Source organism: Plasmodium coatneyi, chromosome 13 (genome assembly GCF_001680005.1).
Source record: "Plasmodium coatneyi strain Hackeri chromosome 13, complete sequence".
Classification (NCBI taxonomy): domain Eukaryota; phylum Apicomplexa; class Aconoidasida; order Haemosporida; family Plasmodiidae; genus Plasmodium; species Plasmodium coatneyi.
Window position 1 is genome coordinate 1,168,496 of NC_033568.1, and position 20,221 is coordinate 1,188,716.

A 20,221-nucleotide genomic window follows, 5' to 3' on the forward strand; every position below is an offset into this window, starting at 1 on the left:
GGGTAACTCAAAAGAGTTGCGATGTAACTGTGATGTTCTGTCTGCGGGTATTATTATTACAAAAAATGGTCAAAAAAAAAAAAAATAAAATAATAAAATGCTTTTTCGTAGTAGCTGACATACCCATACGCACAACGGATGAAAGCTTCCCACATTCTTTCCCAAATTTGAAGAAGACCACACATTTTCCCTGAGAAAGGTAGCCACCTCGTTTCGCATATAACAATGGGTATGTGTCCACATGTCGAAGGTCGGGAGATATGCGCTGCTCGTAATGGTTTTTCTCTCTTTCCCTTTTTATACTTGCGATGCAACCTATGGCAAGCGGATTAATCCTCTTCGCGCTCTCCCAGAGTATATGATAAAATGTAATGATGTAAAAATGGCTAAGTGTTCCACATGGGGTGTACATATGTGAGCATTTTTACACATTTTTACGCGGCTTGAAGGGAATACAAAAATGTGTTTTGGTACCTTCGGCCAGCAAACTTGTCCAATGCACTCAGCATGGTCATTCCCTGTATCATTTTCTCGCTGGGGAATTACACGAAGGTAAAAAAAGTAAATGTTGCCCTCTCCCTTGCATGCCGCTCCTCCCACTGGTAGTGACACTGCGCGGTTCGCCCTTTACTTTGTCCTTCCAAGTCGAAATTCGATTTAGCGGCTTTTTCCAAATGGTGCAAAAAAAAAAAAAAAAAAAAAAAAAAATAGCAAATTTAAGGAAAAAAAAAAGCTGACATATTTAACAGGGCGATGAGGCTGGGTCAAAATAAAAAGCGAGGTATTGTGTAAAGCTATGAGAGTTAATGCCTTGCGAAATGAAGTTAGCGAGGGAGAAAAATAATATTGCGATTGAGATAGCGAATGAGCGTATGATATTAGGACTGCCATGCCATTACGCTAGTTTCTGCGCATCCGCGAAGCGTGAAGAAGTGTATCTCCCCTGCGCGCACTTCCACTGATCGCTTCTCTCGTCCATTTCACTGCCTAAGTCAGCAGAATTGCAACTTTCTCATATTTGCGCATAACTCCCTTTTATCACAACTTGCAGCATATTACAGCACACTCGCCACTGAACACATGTGCCCTTTGCAAATGTGTATGGGTGAATAGCTGCATTATTTCTACATCCGACATCAAAAGATCAGTCTTTGAAAAGATGCCTTTCCTCCAAAGGCTGCTGTTCACTTGGAACGAAAGAAGTCCATATGAAGGCAGACTCTTTTAAAAAAAAGGAAAGAGGCAAGTAATGCGAGACCCCTGACCTTCCCTGATGCAGATGCAGGTGCAAAATGAATCGAATTACATATAACCGTTGTTAGATTTTCCGAGAAAACTGAAAAAAAAAAAAAAATAAAAGTTACGCATGGGTAGACGTAGCACCCGCAGCAGCAGTAGCTTCCGTTACGGGGGAGGGTGTGGTTATTCCGTAGAACCAGGTGCCGCCCAAAAGAAGTACCTCCAAAGTGTACACTCCAAACACGCAGATGAGAAGCTACGGACTGAAGGAAAATTTGACGAAAAGCATTTTTTGGACGATAAAAAACGAGTCAATAACCACAGGAGCAATAAAATGGCGCTACGCCGAGGAAGCAGGGATGACGAAAAAACGGAAAGCAGACCAATCTTATACCCTTCCAAACCGACGAAAGAATATGACAATAATTCACCCAAGAAAAAGTGGTCAGAGAAAGAAATAGAGGAACTGATATTTAAATATAAGAAGAATAACGGTTATGAATCTGTTCGGAAAAAAAACCATTTCGATAAAAGGCACACGCACCAGGGTATGAGGACGAACTACGATTCTCCAAATTATCGTGGTGATGTATTATTTCGCTCGGAAAATGACCCTAGAGGTGTGTATTTCGATAGAGGCGCATCTGCTGGAACTATGGAAGCCACTACCGCGGCCACCACCGCAGCCACTACCGCAGCAGATGGAGACAAGGTGGATGATTATGCTGGTCTGTCCCCTTCAAGTAGAAGAAGATATGAGGTGAGGGATTCCCTCGCCAGAGGATATTACCACCGAGTAAGCGAACACACGGATTACTGCAAAAGAGACAGCATTATCAGTGACATATCCTGCGGGAGTGAATTTTTGCCGTCAACGTGCAAGGGGGACTACGATAGGGAGGAGGGTGCCACACGAAGGGGGAGAGGCACTACATGGAGGGACTCCCATAGATGCACCTCTCCCAATTGCGATGACAACCGGGGAGGCTATTCCAAATGTTACAAAAGACAGTTAAGTGGAAATGTAGTCGGAGATAGTCGCAGAAGGAGCATGGATCGTATGAACAAGTCAGACAAATCAACCCATTTGGAAAATAGAAACGGAGAGGAAATTGACTTGACAGGAGAATATTCTGATGAAAAATCGAAGGAAAAAAAAATGTGCCATAATTACTCAAAAGGTGAAAAAAATTTATATGAAACTTTTCTCAATTTAACGAACAAGTATGAAAAAATAAAAAACAAAAAAGGTGACAGTAATAAGGAGGACTTCAAATTAGGCGAAACGGATATCAGGTCGAGAAGGAAGTCCTGCAGCGGGGACCAGGTAAGGCAAAATAAGCAAATTAAAGATCACCTACCAAGTGATAAGACTTATTCGAGCCATTTTTACAAAATTAGAGACACCAATTTGGGTAAGAACAGTGCATTATTCGATACAGACAGAAAAAAAAAAAAGTATGCAGATGTGGCCGATATAGAAAATTACGTAAAAGGATATGACGTGAAGGGAAGCAGATTTTCCAGGAGGGGTTCTAACCATAAAGGAGAAAGAGTGTTCAAGGGTGTGTCCTCCTTTAATGATACTCGCAAGCACAGTTCAGATGATTCCTGTAGCTATGAGGTTTGCCCCGTAAGGAAAGAACCCAAAGAAGGTATAAAAGTTAGCAGTTTGGGTAATCGTGAAGGGGGAAAAACGATCCACTTGTTAAGGGGCAATTCAGTCAAGCCATTTATCCCTCCCTACCGACATGAAGAAGAATTCTTCAGAGGAGGCGTCACAAAGAGGGGAAAAAACAGCCCTACATATGAACGTTCAGGTGAAAAGACAAATCCTTTTAATATAGATGACACAAAAATAGCCACGAACCATTTGAAAAATACGCAACTATATATGAGAGCCCGTTCGTATGACTCCAATGATTGCTCCATCGTATATGATTATGCAAACTACACCAAAAGGAGACCTACTGGTTACTGTGACAGTGGTGCCCATTTAAACAGCTCACCAAGAAGTTATTACCCCTCCGATGTTAAGGACGCATGTGCAAAAAGCAGAGACAGGTTTTCGTCCCTTCTCAGTAAAATTCAATCAAAAAAGAATTACAAAAATGATGACCCGAATTTCTCTCATTTAAAATCTACTACGTTGAGGGGTTCCTACCTGGATGGGGATTACGAGGCGTTCCCGCTTCAATCGTACGCCACTAAAAATATGCACCTGGAGGAGTCGTATAAGGGGGGCCATTTTGCATCCCCTCAGGGGAGACTACCAAGTAGGAGAAGCAGGAGAGTGGAAGATGATTCGCCCGTTTCAATGTATAATATGCACGATGTGATGGACGTTCAAAATATCAGTCATCCTGTTGGAGATTCTCCCGTTGATAGTAGAGGAGGCCACCATGGTCGGAGTTATTGTCCCCCAAATGGTTTCAGTGGACACACTAACGATGAATCGTACGGAGGGAAATCGCACACCGGGGAAGTCCCCACAGATGCACGGAAGGAAAGTTTGCGTAACTCCTGGACGGAAAAAAAACAGATAAAGAATATGCTAAGTTACGTTTGTGGCGAAGGGGAAGATTTACTAAATAGCATTCTGAAGTTGAAAAAAATGAAATCATCCAGACAAGTTGGGGACGATGCGGATGCAGGGGGGTATGACATCCATGGTCCGAAAAAACGCTACGAAAAGGAACGGAATGCGAATTACCACAGTTGGAAGTGCAACCCCGTTGGGAAGAGTAGTAAAGACAATATGGGCGAGACGGTTTCGTTTCAGTATTTGAAGAACCGCGCCTACACGAGGCCCATGCATGTTCGGGACTTCGATGTGGCTGATGGGCAGGCTGCCAACTGCGCCAATGGCGTGGATGACGGTGACTGTTCCGATTGGTATGACCACGGGTATAGTGGTGAGTACGGGGAAGAGCATACAGACAAGGAGCAACGGAACAAATGCCGCCAGGGCTCTCTCTACTGTCGTGACGTCTTATTCCTCCTCTTTCTTTACCTTTTAAAAATTATATACTATTTAGTCAGATACGTTGTGCAGCTTGCACTTCTACTCATGGTGTACTTTTATCACGCGATACGCACGAAATCTCTTGCAACGATATTCATTTCAGTCGTCGTTGCGGTGCCTCTATTTTTGTTATTCCTGTCCGTGCTTATATTATCCTACAGAAGCGTAAACATGGAGTTTTTCGATCGGGATATTTGAAGTGAGCGCAGAAGAGCTTATCGGATGGGGAAAGTTTCTCCCTTGGGACGTCCATATCGTTGTGTGATGTGTTGCGTCGTGGCGCTTACACCGCCGCAGTTGTGCACATGATATGGTAGGACAAGAGCAGTGATTTTTTTTTTTAAGAAAAGATACGCACGCATGTGTAAGCCACTGCGTCATGCTGGATTGGTCTGCGTCTATATTCCGTCGAAGGTGATTTTCATCACCATTTGTATTGTAACTGAAAGGTCTTTTTTTATTTTTTATTTATTTTTTTTTTTTTTTGTCGATTTTGCATCCTACATAGAGTTTCTCCATCGGAGGAATTTTCAGTCCGTTTGTTCTGACTTGTATGCGCGAGTATGCGTCTTTTTTTCGTATCCATATATAAAAGTTCATCATGTCGAATGATGCGCTTATCATGTTTAATGGCTCGTCAACGCACATTGTCCATCACACTGTCATATGGGCACGTTGTGCTTGTGCGGGTATCTGTAGGAAGGCACCTTTTCATGCTTCCTTTTTTGCAAAAAAAAAAAAAAATTATTTTCATTCGTCTTGATTATATCCCACCTCAGTGACGTTCCCTTTTTTTATGTTGCCACAAACGGTATGCATACTGTTCCGCATTATTCTTCCTTTTTTTTTTTTTTTTTTTTTGTTTCTTTTGTTTTTTTTTTCTGTTTAATTTAGGCTAACAAAATTTAAACAACACACGGTCAGGAAATTTTTTTCCCGTTCATGTCGCGTTGAGCCAAGTCGAACATTTTAACATTGTGGAAAGAAGCGCGTTCTTCACGGCTTGAACAGGTTAACGCGTGAGGGGGCGGAAATAAAGCACACTGAAGGTGAAGGCATCTGCAGCATTGTGAAAAAAAATGGCGAACTCCTAGTGAACCCCCCTTTTTTTTAGCAACTTGATATTTTTCATTTTTAAAGGGGGGGGACCAAGATTTGTTCCCCTCAAAGGTGTAAAACATCATTTCGTAGAAGTGCTTTGGTAAGCACGGAGGCGGGGAAAGGTGGTGTCCTTTTGTCATTTTTTTTTTTGGTGAAGCGCATATTGCCTCGGCATACTTTTCAGCGCAACGTAAATACATTTGTGATGCGTTGCGTGGTATGCCTATATAACAGACAGATTACAGTTTTGTAAGTAAATAGTTATCTTCCCCAATTACACCCCCAAAGCAAGCATGCTGCGGAACACGGGGAAAGCCTCCACGGCCGCGTCAGAGAAGGCAAAGGAGAAGAACAAAATTTATAACAAACGAATAGATAAGGAAATACAAAATTTGAAGCAATCAAAACTTCTGGATGATAGCAATGTATACATAACCGTTAGTCAAGAAAACGAGGAGCAGAACAGTGACCCAGTTGTCTTCGGCCACAGTTTGGACAACACGGAGAGCAACACATATTTGCTCCTACTGGAAACGTTTAGTGAGGAATATTTTCAAAGTGAGAATTTTTTTGTGAGCAATTTTATTAATCATATAAAAGTTGTAAAGGAAAAGATAAAGGGTGGAGCTTTCCCCACAAGTGGTCATAGGAGTAGCAACACCTCCCTCATTGGAGAAGTGTACAAATACGGGGAATATAAAAATAGTTTGTGTCCTTTTTTTGGCGTTTATGAGACGCTATGTTTGGAGAGCATCTTCGAAAGCTTCCAAAACTTTTTAAGCGAAATTTGTTTTTTCAGACAAATTTTTGAAACCTTTAAAAATGGCTTCATGAGGGAGCAGCGCATCTTTGGGGGAATGAGCGAGGAAGACAGGGCAGAGGAGAATTCCCCATGGGACAGTCGTCAGAGCAGTGAATTTTCCTTCTTCACCAATACCTTCTTCGAAATTATATACAAAGATTTCACTACCCATTTGCAAACCATCCAAAGGGAGATCATAATAAAATTACAGGAAGGGGAAGAGTACGAAGAGGAATCATTTTATGAGATTTTCTCTGAATTCTTCTATAAGTACTATAGTATAAAAGAAAGTGTTATGTTTTCATTTTTCGTTTTTGAGGACTACCCGTTTAGCAAACCGTACGTTAATATAGAAAATCTACCCTCTTCCTTTTTTAAAAAAAAAACACAAAAAAAATTGAAGGGAGATAAATATAATCAGAAAAACATACTCAACATTTTACTTCACCAAAAGGGCGAAGGGTGGATCCCAAAAATTACCATCGGAAATTTATTCGAAGAGTGCCAAAAGTTTGTTCATGTAATTTTTTTCTTTTATCAGTACAAAGTTTACCTTTTTTTCTATTACCTTATGAAGCATAAAATATTTGAGCTCTTTCTGAAAAGCCACTGCAAGGTGAATTTGGAGACGTACCCCCTTGTCTATGCCTACGTAGCTGCTGTAGACAAAAAAATAGTAGCAAAAACAGAAAGAAAAAAAAATTATTCCAATTTGCTGTACAGCATTGATAACTGCGAATGCATTAATCAAGACTTCTTTTTGTATAAATTTTTTTACAATTATAAAAGGGTAAAGAGGAAGTTGGCCAGCCCTGTTGTGGATGATGAAGGGAAGACGACTGCCCTTACGGATCACCTAATGGAGATGAAAAAAAAAAGATATAAGTATTATATATATTTGTTTTTCCTTCTTTTTCTTTTTTTCCTCCCTCTATTTATTAAAAATGTGTTTATATACCAGACGGAGGAAATTCAGTATTATCTCCAAAACGCGGGTAACAGCTGTTTCGTGCACTTTGAAAATATGCCTAGTGACACCCAAGGGTGGGGAAACCATCCTCTGTTTTGGGTTTACATGGGAGGAATAAGCAAGGTAAGCTCCACATGGATGGGTGACGATGTGAAGAATGGCCATCCCGGTGAGGGGGCACACACAGTACGTGGAAAGATGGACAAGGAAGGAGCGAGCAAACAGGGGGATAACCTCGTAGGAAGCAGTGACAACAGGGAGGAGGGCCAAGAAGAAAGGGTGACAAACTCTACAGCGAGTACACAACACGACGGAGCAAAAGATAATGGAATAAGCAGCAATGTGAAGAACGCACAGAACGGGGGGAAGAGCGACGCCCCCCCAAAGGGTATCATCACCGTCCTGCTAGCCATTTCCGAGTTTCTGCTCTTCACACTGGGGATTATCTACAATTTGCGTTTACTAAAAAAAAGGATTGAACACAACAACTTGGTGTTAAACATTTGCTCTGCCATGCTAATTCTGTACAGCCCAATTTTTATTTCCAAGAATACCAACTACGTAACAACTCTATCCCTGGGGTTGCTCTTCTGGGCCATCAATTTAATTTTACAGAAAAAAATGTACATGTCCATTTGTGTGTATTTTATATCCATCTATTTTGATCTGCGTAATTTGAGTTTTTTCGTTCCCTTCCTATTTATCTATGTTTATATAAGCAGCATGTATGTGAGGAGAAAAGGCAACAAGGTGAAGACGTCACTTAAAAATTGGTGCCACGTTTGCAGGTATGTGCTCCTTTACCTCCTATCATATGGTGTGATCACATATTTTTTATTTTATATTTTTTCCTCCGACCAAATTGGATGGATGGACACGGCAAAACGGTGTGCACGTTTTTTGGGTGCCCATTTGGAACGCACGGGAGAGGCCTTTCCGGGAAGAAGCCACGTCGCCTCGTCCATTCGGGGAGCGACCACATGGAATGGAAGTAAACACACGGAAAGAATGGTAGACGGAGGGGGCATCCTCCCCGTTGGGAATCCCCACCATGCGCAGATCTTTTTCCTGTCCCTTATCCCCCACATGTTGAGCATCCTTATTAATTACCTCCTCGTCGTGAATACCATTGCTAAGCTGTACGTCTCATTAGCCGTTTCATGCATCATATTTTTTTTTACCTCCTGGGGGGACTCAAATTCGTGCGATTATTTCCTAACCGTGTTGTGCATTTTTCAGTTCCTTTTTATCAACGTTGTTCGTAGCTCAAGCATTCTGTTTAATGTTCTCATTTCTTCCTTCATAGTATTAGCGTGTGATAGTTTTAATGTGTACTTATTTTGGCTATCCATTTTTTATTTTCTTGTTCATATTTATTTAATGTTTCCTTGGGTGAATTTCCTTCCCAATGTGAATTATCATTTTCGTGTTTTTTTCCATTTGGTGTGTCAACTGTGCAGGTACGTTGTGTGTAACTTGCTTCATTTGTATGAGACGTGTATAAAGGATTTTGCCCTTTCCTTCGTGGTCATTCTTTTTCCTCACTCATCTGTTATCGCGCCACTGCATGAGAAGAATACTCAGTACATCATTCAACGGAAGGAAATCCAACGGAAGATTATTTTTTGTTTGTGCTCCCATTTGTCTCGTGACTTTTTGCACCTCCCCCTGACGTGTTTCTCTTTGGCGCTTTTTCTGCTGCTTGGATTTCTGCGGGTAAGCATAGTCAGGTTTTGCATACCCGCTTCCCACTTAGCATTTACCGATACCCATTTTGCCAATCCCCCCCTGCAGCTACACACCCCCCAGAGGTCCCTCCGAACCGCCCTCTGCACACTGAAGTGTTTAGTCGTGACCACCTTGCTGGCAATACTTCTGGTAAGAATAAAAAGGAAACCCACCTCGTCTGCCAGGACGGGGTATCCGTAACACCTGGAGGAGAGCACCTCCTGTTGGCACACCACCAAGACAACCACATATGTGCTCTCCACGTGAGACGTCTTTTTTGTTTCACCCAATGCCAAAATTGTACGATCACAGGGGTAGTCACTATATATATATATATATATATATATATATATATATATATGTATATATTTTTTTTTTCCTTTCTGCTTCCCTCCCGCAGTTATTCTACACAAAACGGAAGCAATTCAGAAAGCTTGACTTCCTGAGCATCCCCCAGTCTGCACGCAAGAGGGCGTTCCCGCTGGAGCGACCCAAGAAGTTGTGAAGACAAGCGCGCACGCGCAGAGGTATATTTGTGCCATGACACTTTGGTGACACCTTTGTTGCGAATTTGTTTGGCTTTTTTTTTTTGCGTTTTTTTTGATTTTTTCCTAGTGTACACCACCGTGGTACTCTTCTCGGGGTTATCCCCCCCAAAGAAGGCGCAGATCTGTAACATCGCAACTTTCCAACTTTGCAACTGTCCGTTTGACAAAATTTCTTTTTGGACTTACAAAAATGTAAAGGGGGAAATGTTCAATGGGTGGTGAGTAGATATGAGGGTGTCTGAAGCACCCGGAAAGGTGGAGGGGGGTTAAATTAAAAATTGCTATGTTGGGGTGTAAGCAAAAATGCAGTGAATCAAGGCTGTTCAGTGTGTGCAGGAGAGCACGCACATACACTCACATGCCTATGGGTAAGCAAGCATGTGTAGTTATATAGACATATGCACGTGAACACATTTCTTTAATTACAATAATCAGAAAAGAGCAAAATGGATAAATAAATAGTGAGCACCTAAGCAGAAGAGGCACAACACATGCACAGAATTGGGGGATGCAAAAACGGGGCCATTCGTGCAAACGTGTAATTGTTGCTAAGGCACAGATACAAAATTAAAGAAAAGGGATTCTTAACAAAAAAAAAAAAAAAAGAAAAGAAAAAAAGAAAGGGTAGGTTAGTGTAGGGTAGGGTTGGTGTGACAGTAAAAGAACACGAATGGGACGGGTAACCGGACGTGGAGAGAATGAGGAAGATTTATCACACAGGCGTACACCTCCCACACTTGGTCCACTTCGTCCTGGTTTCCGCACAAACGGTTGGCGTGATTCTGGCGCAAGCGTATTTACACGCCCGCCTGCATAGACAATTGACACATATCTGCCACGGGGGAGCAGTCCCCTCAATGGGTGGGGATGCGGAGGTCTCCGTTCTACCCCCAACGGGCGCACACGCATATATATATATGTTATATATATATGTACACATATACGTACATACACACATGCTTGTCGCCTTACCCACGGGAGGTGCAACTCGTGGGTGCAGAAAACTGGAAAGACAAAACACCACAGGGGACGCATGCATATAGGACAACGCATCCAACAGACAGATTAGATGAATTCATTCCTCTGCCCTACTGCTTAATATACTTGTTACCTTCGTTGTAGTATTGGTGGTTATTTCCGTTGGGGTAGTTCCCATACATGGGGTCATAGTAGTAAGTGCTTCCTCCATTCATATAGGTGGTGTTATTCATATACATATCATGAACGTATCCGTCATTCATATAATTAGGGGTGTTCATATAATTGGGGCTGTTCATGTAGTTGGGGTTGTTTACATAACTAGGGTTGCTGTTCATGCAGTTCGGGTTATTTACATAACTAGGGTTGCTATTCATGCAGTTGGGGTTGTTAAGGTAATTCGGGTTGTTACTGTAGTTGGGGTCGTTCACGTAAGCGAGGTTGTTCACGTAGCTCGGACCGTTCATGTAGTTCGGGCAATTCTGGGTGCCAAGGCAGTTCCTGTTTCGCATATAGTTTGGGTCATTCATGTAGTTCTGGTTTGCCATGTAGTTGGGGTCGCTCAGGTAATTTTGGTTTGCCATGTATCCGTTTGTCATGTAGCTGCCGCCCATGTAGTGATCGTTCATGGGGTGGTTCATGTAACGATTGTCATTAAAGAAGGTGGGATTGTCTCCTATGTAGTTGGCGCCACCGGGGGGGTAGAAACTTTCGGGGTAGTAGAAGTCCCCGCTCCCGTTGCAGTTAACATTGGCGTTACCATTGACATTGCCGTTTGGAATACAGCTACCGTCGTAACCGTAGGCACCCCCATACCCGGCATTGCCACTATTTGGAAAATTACCATCATAGGGTTTCTCCCCATTTGTATATCCATCGTAGCGCTTTTCATTTGGCTGAAATTTCTTGTTCACGTCATGAGGACCCATGGCATTCTTCCTACCGTCTCCGAACGGTACCTGCGTGTTGCTACCCATATTAGTACTGCTATGCTCGTCATGACCTTTTTTATAATTGAAGGTTTTCCCATTGGCGAATTCATTTCCACCCGCCGCTGAAATGAGTCCTCTATGTTGAGTTGCGTTGTTAACAAAGTCTTCTTTTTTTTTCTTTTTCATATTTGTATATGTTCCCTTGTGAGCGTATTGCTTGGTGAATGCACTGTTCGTGAACGAATTATTCGTGAATGAATTATTCGTGAATGCACCGTTCGTGTCGTTTTTGTTAATATTGTTGCTATTGTATTCATTATTCGTGTCATAATTTTGTTGGTTTCTATTTTTTTTTTTTTGGAATGCATTTCCAAAGGGCATAAAATTGTTATTCGCCTTTTTGCTCTTATCGAGGGAGGGAGTATCTGTTATGTTTACCTTTCCGTCTGTGTTGGACTCAATCTTGCTTTCGTCGTTCTCATGGTTGGGTGGGTTCTCCTTTGTTGTGTCGTACTTGTGACTGGGTTCCGCGTGGCTCGTCTTGGGGTATTTCGCTTCATCCCCATCGTGGACGACCTTATTTTTTCCCTCGCCATGCACACCGCCATGCTTAAATTCGTCGTCCTTACCCTCCTTATCACCCTTTCTATGATCCTGGACCTTTCCACTGTTGTTTTGTTCCTTCCACTTGGGGGACTTTATTCTTCCCGCGTCCTGGGTAGCCACTAGCTGTATATTCTCACGTGCGGTGGTACCGTTACTTCTCGGATTTGCAACATCCTTTACACTGATGAAGTTTGAGTTGACCTGGTCCACCACCTCGTTCACAAGGTTACTGCCATCCTGAGCTCGGCTTATCCTATCCGTCCCCTTACCAACGTAACTCTTTCCATACTTTGTGTCATTTCCGTATTTCCCCTGTTGGACGTTCTTCCCATTTGGCATATATTTCTCCCTCTCCTTTTTACTCTCTTTGTAATACCTATTGTAATTATTACTATTATTGTGATCATCCCACCTTCTTTCGTTTTTTTCATTTTCATACGAGAATGTATCATCAGCGTTGTCCTGTTTTCCTTTTTCTCCGTAACTGTCTGTGTGGTCATAGGTCCTCACATTATGCTCTTTGCTTTTCTTTTTATAGCTTCCCCTTCCTGTATCGTTTCCCTTCGCTTGTTCATCATTGCTGTTTTGATATTTGGCATCAGGGTTCTTCTCCTCAGTGGCTCCTCTTCCTGGGGGCACATATCTGGGTGATTTATCTGCAGCGTTTTCCCTACTGACATATTTCTCTTTCTTCTTCTTCGCGGTTTCTTCCTCCCCCTTATGTTGCATACTGTTTTCCCTCTTTATTTCGCTCTTTTGCTTAAATCCGTCTGTGTTGCTGCTGGTACTGTTTATATATTTCCTGGAGGAACTGTACTTGTATTCGTTTTTTTCCCTCTCTGTTGAGGTTCTGTTTTCCCTGAGGAAACCCCTACCACCAGGATTGTAGTTCTTATCATGGGTGTGCTCATCATTGTGTGGTTTTTCTGGGCCCTTCCTCTCACTGTCATTATATGCGTGGTGGTAGTTTCTGCTGTAATGGCCAATTCCGGCGTGGCCATTACTGTTGCTGTAGTTGTTGTTCGTAGTGGAGGCAACATTGGAGGGGGCATTAGCGCCTGACGGAGGTCCTGCATATTTGTTTTTCGAAGCATACGTCTTCCTTGCGTAATCTGTATTGCCACTATTTGCATGCGCGTAGGAACTGGCGTTGTTGTAATTTTCCTCATATGTGTAGTTCCTTCTACCATTGTATTTCTTTTTTAAACTCGATTGGGTAGCATAGCTTTCGTCCTTCAAATAGACGAATCGCGTTCCTTGGTATTTGCTCGAGGCTCCCCGATCGTTCATTATTTGGTTGTTATTACTGTTGCTGTAGCTCGTCTTGGATTTGTAGGGCGGTACGTATTTCTTTCCTTCGGAGCTGTTTTGAGTTGCCTTTGCGAATTCTTTTTTTTCCTTCCCGTCTGATCTTTTTATGCTTGTTGGAGGGTTGCATTGGGCTTGGCTTGGCTCCGCCTCTTCTTTCACATTTTTAGCGATAAGAACATCCTCTCTTTTGTCTTCTTTCATGTCACCCCCTCCGTGTGCACTTTTGTTCCTTCCCTTCTCCGCCTTCATTTCATCCTGTTGACTTTTTCGTTGTCCCTCCTTGGTAACCTTCGGCGATGCTTCGCTGCGTTCACCCGCATCATTGGTTGGAGGCGCTCCATCCGGGGCAAGCGCATCAACGACTTCGGCCACCAATCCGTCAGCCTCATCATCAGCTGGCTTGCTACTTTCACTTGGAATCATTTCGTCCTTTTCATTTTTATATCTCTTGAGCAGCGTCTGTTTTTTTGTTTTCTTTTCCGAATTGTTCACTTGCGCATATGCGTCTGCTCCGAGGGAGGGCTCCTCATCTGGAGGTGCACCCAAAATGGAGTTGGCACGGTCACCATCTGTACCAGGTATGACACCATCACCACCCCCTCCCCCTGTGTCTTCTCCCTTCCTTCCTAAGTCATCCTTCTCGATGAACTTGCCCACCTTGACTTTATCAGCACACAAATCCGACTGCTTCTTCTCATAGGAGTTGTTTGTTCTATTGTCCCGTTTCCCAATGGGCATTTTCCCTTTGGCAGATTCACTATAGTACTTATTATTGTAATTAAAAACTTTGGACTCTTTTCCTCTTCTATTATCATAGTAGTAATTATCCTTGCTATTATTTTTATAGGATAAGGAGTAGCTATTTTTATCGTGTTTGTTGTTTTTGGATCCATAATACCTGTTACTATACATACCATTACTGTACATTCCGCTGCTGTATATTCCATTGCTATACATGCCATTACTGTACATTCCATTGCTGTACTTTTTGTTGTGATTTCTTTCCTTCCCATAATATTCCTCGTATTTATAATCGTAAAAAAGATCATGCTTCCACCTTTTTTCATCTATGTAAGACATTTTATTATTTGCTGTTTTTTTTTTTTCATTGGCTTTTTTCTTTCCTTTATTATCATTATTTTCGAATCTGTTATCGTGTAGGAAATACCTTGCTTCCTTGGGCACATAACATGGGTCTTCTCTCATTTTGTCCTTCACAGACAAGGGTTTATTTTCTGCCCTTCCGGATGGGAGCTTCCCCGACGGAGTTCTACTTTCGCGGGTTTTTAACTTACTATCATCGTCATTGGTGTGGTTGACTTCTTCCACACCGATTACACCATTCGCACCGTTCGCATTGGTGACATTTTCCTGATCCTTCCCCTTTGGGTGGCCTATTCGGCTTGGCTTCCCCCCCTGCTGGCCATCCTGCACAGTGCGGGAATTTGTTTTCTCCTTCCTGTGCTTCTTATCGTCGTCCTCCTCTTCCTCCTCCTCATTGTAATTTTTACTTGTGTGCCTTGACACTTTTTTTTCGTTTCCGGGATTGTTACTATCACTTATGTACGATTTGTATTCATCAAAAACGTTGATTTCTTCCTCGAGAATGAACTCATTTCTCATATTCTTTACGTCCATTTTTTTTTTTTTTTTTTTTTTTATACGTTACGGGGGATACGCTAACCTACATATATATATGCTTCTATATATATACTTGCAAGTGTGCTCTTAGCTTGTCCCGCCTCTTTACAACTTTTTAATTTTCTAAATGTGCCAAGTGTGCACACACATGTATGCTCATGTGTGGATGCAGCTTTTTTCGTTTTTACGCCTCAGCGATTTTAACAATGAGCTTGTGCAATGTGCAGTTGCACGTGGTGAATGCGGCGTACACAAGTGTGGTGCCTTTTCGCGCGCTCCCTTTTGATGTTAATTTTTTCTATGTTATTTCTTTTTTTCTTCCCCAATGCTTAATTCTAGAAGTTTTTTAAAATGGCGTGAAAAACACCAATTTTGTCTATTCACAATACGTGGGGGATGCAAAAATGGGAAAATTGCAATGACGGGGGGTGGGTTCCAAATATGTACACATGCCTGCACAAGTTTTAGCGTGCGTACCTTCGCAGGAGCCTTTTTGCTAGTTTTCCTGCACTGGCACGCGCGTTCGAAGTTTTACATAATTTTGTTAATTTCCTGCTGCCTATATACGACTGCAGTGGGCTGAGGACATATTTAGACGATTATACAATTGAAAATGTTAAATGGACAAAAGACGCAGCGGCTGCTTTGGAACTAATTCAAAGGTACTTGTGTATGGATGAACAGGGCTGGTCGTACACATTGTACGATGATAAACAGGCGCGTGAAAACTGTGAGCACGCCCCGAGAGGTGTTAAAAAAAAATCGAAGGTGCCAGGGAAGCTTACGCGCATGCAAGGGTAAAGAAAAAAAGGAAAGAAAAAGAAAAAAAATAACGCACAAGTTAAATGCATGAGCACGATGAGTGAGCGCCTACGTGGAGGCTTATGCCAAACTTAAGCGATCCCTGTGAGCTAGTGGCCATGCTATATTATATGCACGTAAGGAAGTGTCCGCCCGCAGGTACGTAATATACAAGAAAATGGTACGCATGCCAGAACGCGGATGTATAAAAATGCGAACGCGTGGAAATAAACAAAAATGGAAGTAAACAAGAGGCAAATAAAAAAGGGGGAAACAAAAGGGAAATGCCCTTTTTTTTTTTTAAATTTTGTTACAAATGAGGAATGGGGAAAAAAGGCATCGCGCAGAAGGAAGGGAAAAAAAAAAATGCTGCACGTTATTGGGCTTCCTGGAATGGAAATCCAAATGAGAAAAGGGTTACGATGGAATTTACGCAAGGGAGTATATACGTATGCATGTTCACGCGTGAAACGTGGTAAATAAACGAATAGGAAAAATTATATATAAAAAGTTATGTACATGTATGTATATATATACGTATGTATGGGCTTAGTAATGTATGCGTAAATCCATTAGGTATAAAAAACGCCTTCTTTGGCTTTGCTTAATATTGCTTACAATTAAAAATTTCTTGCGCACGGGTTTAAAAAAAATACAGCGAATGTGCATTTTATTGAAGGGTTTGAGGTTTGGCTTACTCTGCCGCTGGGTATAGCGTATTTTTTATCGTTTGCAAGAGAATGCTTCAAACTGGAGCGGGTGAAAAAAAACTGACGTGCTGTTAGCGACGCGCGCGGATATTTGTGCATAACATACGTAAAGCAAAATTGCATAATGACGAATAATGCGCAGTGCGTGACGCGAGTAAAATGGCCGAGCTTTGCCCGCCAAAAGGTAATAATAATATTTTAATTACATAAAATGGAAGAACTAACTTTTTTTTTCCTTCTTTAAACACTTTGCTATGTATTTTTGCTCGTTTTGCAAAAGGAACAAGGAAAAAAATGCTTTAAGCCGGAGAAGGGGCTAAGAAATATCACGAATTCATCATGTACGCCAAAAAAAAAGAGGAAAGGATAAAGGGCATTTTTTTTTTTTGTCATGATATATAGGGAAAAAAACGTTAAGGCCCTCACGTGCCTTCGGCATACACTGCAGGGGGGAAACGAGCAGCACGTGGTGGTACTCCTCTGTGCACATGTATGTTTACCCCCGCATGGGCACTAATACATGCATGCACCCTTGTGTACGACTCTGTACTTCACGTATGCCTGCCGGCATACACACGAACGAGCGAGTTGCGGGCACGTCGTCAACCCCCCACAGGAACTTCACAATCGCAGCATGCGAACGTGTGAACGCGGCAGAATACATGAAAATGGGCAAAAGGGACCAACACACATATAATAACACCAGTTCGGAAAAAAAAAAGAGAAAAAACAAACATTAAAAAAAAAAATGGTGAATAATAAAACACTCGTTTTGATAATACAATCGTTCAGCCAGTGAATTTCAAAGGTATTATGAAAAAAAAAAAAAGAAAGAAGTTTCCGCGTGCAAGGGTTCGAAAGAGGAATGATAAAAAAAGTGAAAAATATGTCACACCCGTTAGAACTGAATTTATAAAATTAAAACAAAAAATTGAACATTTTCAAGTTGAGGACCAAAAAAAAAAAAAAAGCAAAAAAAATAAAGTGAAAAAAAAATACACTACAGAGAGGTTAACAGAAGGGGGTGTAAGGTCGTGCTGGGCTAAGTATAAAAAGTGTGAACACGCGGGGTGCAAAAAGAGGAAAATGGAAAGAAGCACAATGAAAAAAAAAAAAAAAAAAATGAAAAATATGGCGAAAAATACGAGAAATGAGTATGTCCCTACGCATACATTCCCTCATTAGGTATTCGCTCCGTTAGAGGAAATGATATATGGCCCTCCTCTGTCGCGTACCAGATGGGGAGGTGTAAAATGTTGCGGTGTATGTTGCGTGCGTCATGCCGCTACTAACACATTAGGGGTGTTTCCCCTCGGGACCCACCTCCCTTCGCAACGTCAACAAATGGTTATGTCTGTTTTTTTGCCAACACAGTTTTTTTTCGTTCTTTACTGTTGCGAAGCTCCACTCATGCGAAGTTGAAAAGTGGTCCCTATCGATCCGCAGGAGAATCTTCCGCAGTGTGATGCTTTACACAGGAGCTCATTACAGATCACGATTTGGTTTTTCTTCTTTTCATTCCGTTTTACGTTTTCTTTGGCAATTTCCCCCCCACACACACTTGCTTCAATGAGTCGTATGCCTCCTACTGCGCAATTGTGCGTGCTGTGCAGCATATGCCGGCTGGCTTCCCGAATAGCCTTCATATGACCTCCCCACGGTGATCCCGTTTAGGATCGTTATGGAAAGATAACGTTAACACACGTGGCTGCCTAACGGAGTAATGAATTGCCGCATGTGGAGCTTAACGGGAGGGATATTCCTACACCCACTTGAAATATTACATGCCTTTCTGCATTTGCACATTGGATGGGATATGACCCTGCGTGGTTATTAAAAATTTTTTTTTTTTTTTTTTTTTTTTTTTTTCATTTTTTGGAGGGAAGTTTCCCATCGTTGCTTATTTTAAAGTGAAGCCCCAATTGATGGCTTTGCCTGGATATTCCTCTGTTCACATGGGGTGTGTACGTGGGGTGGGTTATTATCCCGTTCTGTTGGCATACGAACGCACACATAGGAAGGTTTGCATGAACATCCGTCCATTTTTACATTGCGGAGAAGAGGTGTAACCATTCTTATGTGGCTGCTAATAATGCGCCATTCCGATAGGAAACATATCCCCCCACAAATGAGTGAACCTCCAAATGGATTCACACATGGGGTAACTCTGCACAACAAAGCAGTAAATAAAAATGTGCATTTACGAAATCGCATTAGCCGTGGGTTTTCATATGAAACAATGCCTTTTATAATATGGGTGTTGATTTTTAATAATGTAAAAACACATATTCTGTTGATAATTATGAAAAGAGGGATGGAGAAGGAAGAGAGAGGAAAGAAAAAGTATGGATACAGAAAAGTATACATAGACGTATGCGCACACGCTATGGCCGTAATTATACACTGCAAAGTGGAATGTCGTTTGGTGAAAAGGCATATATAGGAAGTTCCACCTGTACCAAATAAGACTAAAAATGGTGTACACGCATCCACGTATGAAGGTATGTAAGAGAGTATTCTACAGGCCCGGGGTTCACGTGCGCTGGTGCATAAGGACAGGTGTGATATGTATACGTACATGCGAACTGACGCTAAAAAAAAAAAGGGTAAGGGAACTTCTGCGTGATGATTAGAAGTCCATCTAAGCATATTTTTCACTCTGTTTTTCTTCACGCCACCTATTTTCAGCCCGCTCTACCTCACGCGTCGCACTTCACCTGCATGGTCCGCAGCTGCATGTAGACCGACTCCAACCTCTGCAACAATAAAACATGCGCAGCATGAACCGCCGCAACAGTTCCCATAATTCTGACTTTCCGGTCAGCAGTCCCGGGTATTAATTCGCCCTTTCTGCTTATCCTAATTTGCGCACCTGTGCTGTTCATGATGTTAGTGAGTCTAGCTCCATTTTTCCCAATAACTGATCCAATAAACTCATCCGGAATTTGAATTGAAATTTCGCAAGGTAAGTTAAACAAGTCTCGACTTTGCCTCATTAGTGAATTCATCATATTAACATCCACATACTGTTCATGCTGGAAAACGCCATACTGTTGTGGTACCACATACCCATTTAAAGGGACTTGATTTACAAAGTTTTGAGACAAGGAAGATCTACCATTCATGTTTGTATCTTTATTGTATATGACGTTTAAGAGGTCTTTTAAATTGGGGTCGTTTTGAATTGAGTTAGTAACTTTTATAGCTGTGTCACTAATGGATTCAAATGGTCCTATTATTGATATGATCCGTTCGTTTAATCCATCCTCTCGGCTGGATATCTGTATCTTTGCTCCCGTTGAGTCTTGAAGTTGTTTTATTTGTTGACCTCCTTTTCCTATAATTGCACTGGCTGCTGATTTGGGTATTACAATTCTACAGGTGTACTTTGGAACTGTATTCATATTTTGCTTGTCTTGAAAATTCTGAGCTGTTATTTGGCGTATTTTATCGAGGATTATCAGTAGGGCGTTATTTATTTGGTCCTGCTTTCCACAAAGGACAAGTACTCTTTCCTGTGTATTGGGAAAATATGAATTCGTGGGGGATAGCTTCAGGCTGCATCCTGTTTTGTTCTCTATGCTTGTTATAATGGATCCGTTCTTCCCTATGACTGATCCTGCAACGAGGTTGTTCACAAGCATTTTCACGAAGCACAACTGGCTCGTCCCTTTGTTCTTCTCGCCCTGATTGTTTTCTTCCATTCTGGATGAGACGATGGATAGTTGGAGGTTGTTACGGAGTGTGGTTCGTAGATGGGCGTGTTTTCTACTGGTTGGCTTTGCCTGCCTTGGTATATAACCTTCCGGTAGCGTCGAATAATGCTGAA

At 41.9% G+C, this 20,221-nt stretch overlaps 3 protein-coding genes across 3 annotated transcripts; 2 read left to right on the plus strand and 1 right to left on the minus strand.

The window, feature by feature from the left end:
* Positions 1–1,366: 1,366 nt before the first annotated feature.
* PCOAH_00049790 (Uncharacterized protein) lies at positions 1,367–4,462 on the plus strand (the record flags this gene model as incomplete). The annotated part of the gene is made up of 1 exon (XM_020061761.1): positions 1,367–4,462. The coding sequence occupies one exon, from the start codon at positions 1,367–1,369 to the stop codon at positions 4,460–4,462; it is 3,096 nt and encodes a 1,031-aa protein (XP_019917424.1).
* A 1,196-nt stretch (positions 4,463–5,658) lies between these two features.
* Positions 5,659–9,370, plus strand: PCOAH_00049800 (Uncharacterized protein; the record flags this gene model as incomplete). Its single annotated transcript, XM_020061762.1, has 3 exons — positions 5,659–8,853; positions 8,932–9,015; positions 9,266–9,370. The coding sequence occupies 3 exons, from the start codon at positions 5,659–5,661 to the stop codon at positions 9,368–9,370; spliced, it is 3,384 nt and encodes a 1,127-aa protein (XP_019917409.1).
* A 9,721-nt stretch (positions 9,371–19,091) lies between these two features.
* PCOAH_00049810 (Uncharacterized protein) lies at positions 19,092–20,096 on the minus strand (the record flags this gene model as incomplete). Its single annotated transcript, XM_020061763.1, has 1 exon — positions 19,092–20,096. The coding sequence occupies one exon, from the start codon at positions 20,094–20,096 to the stop codon at positions 19,092–19,094; it is 1,005 nt and encodes a 334-aa protein (XP_019917305.1).
* Positions 20,097–20,221: the final 125 nt, after the last annotated feature.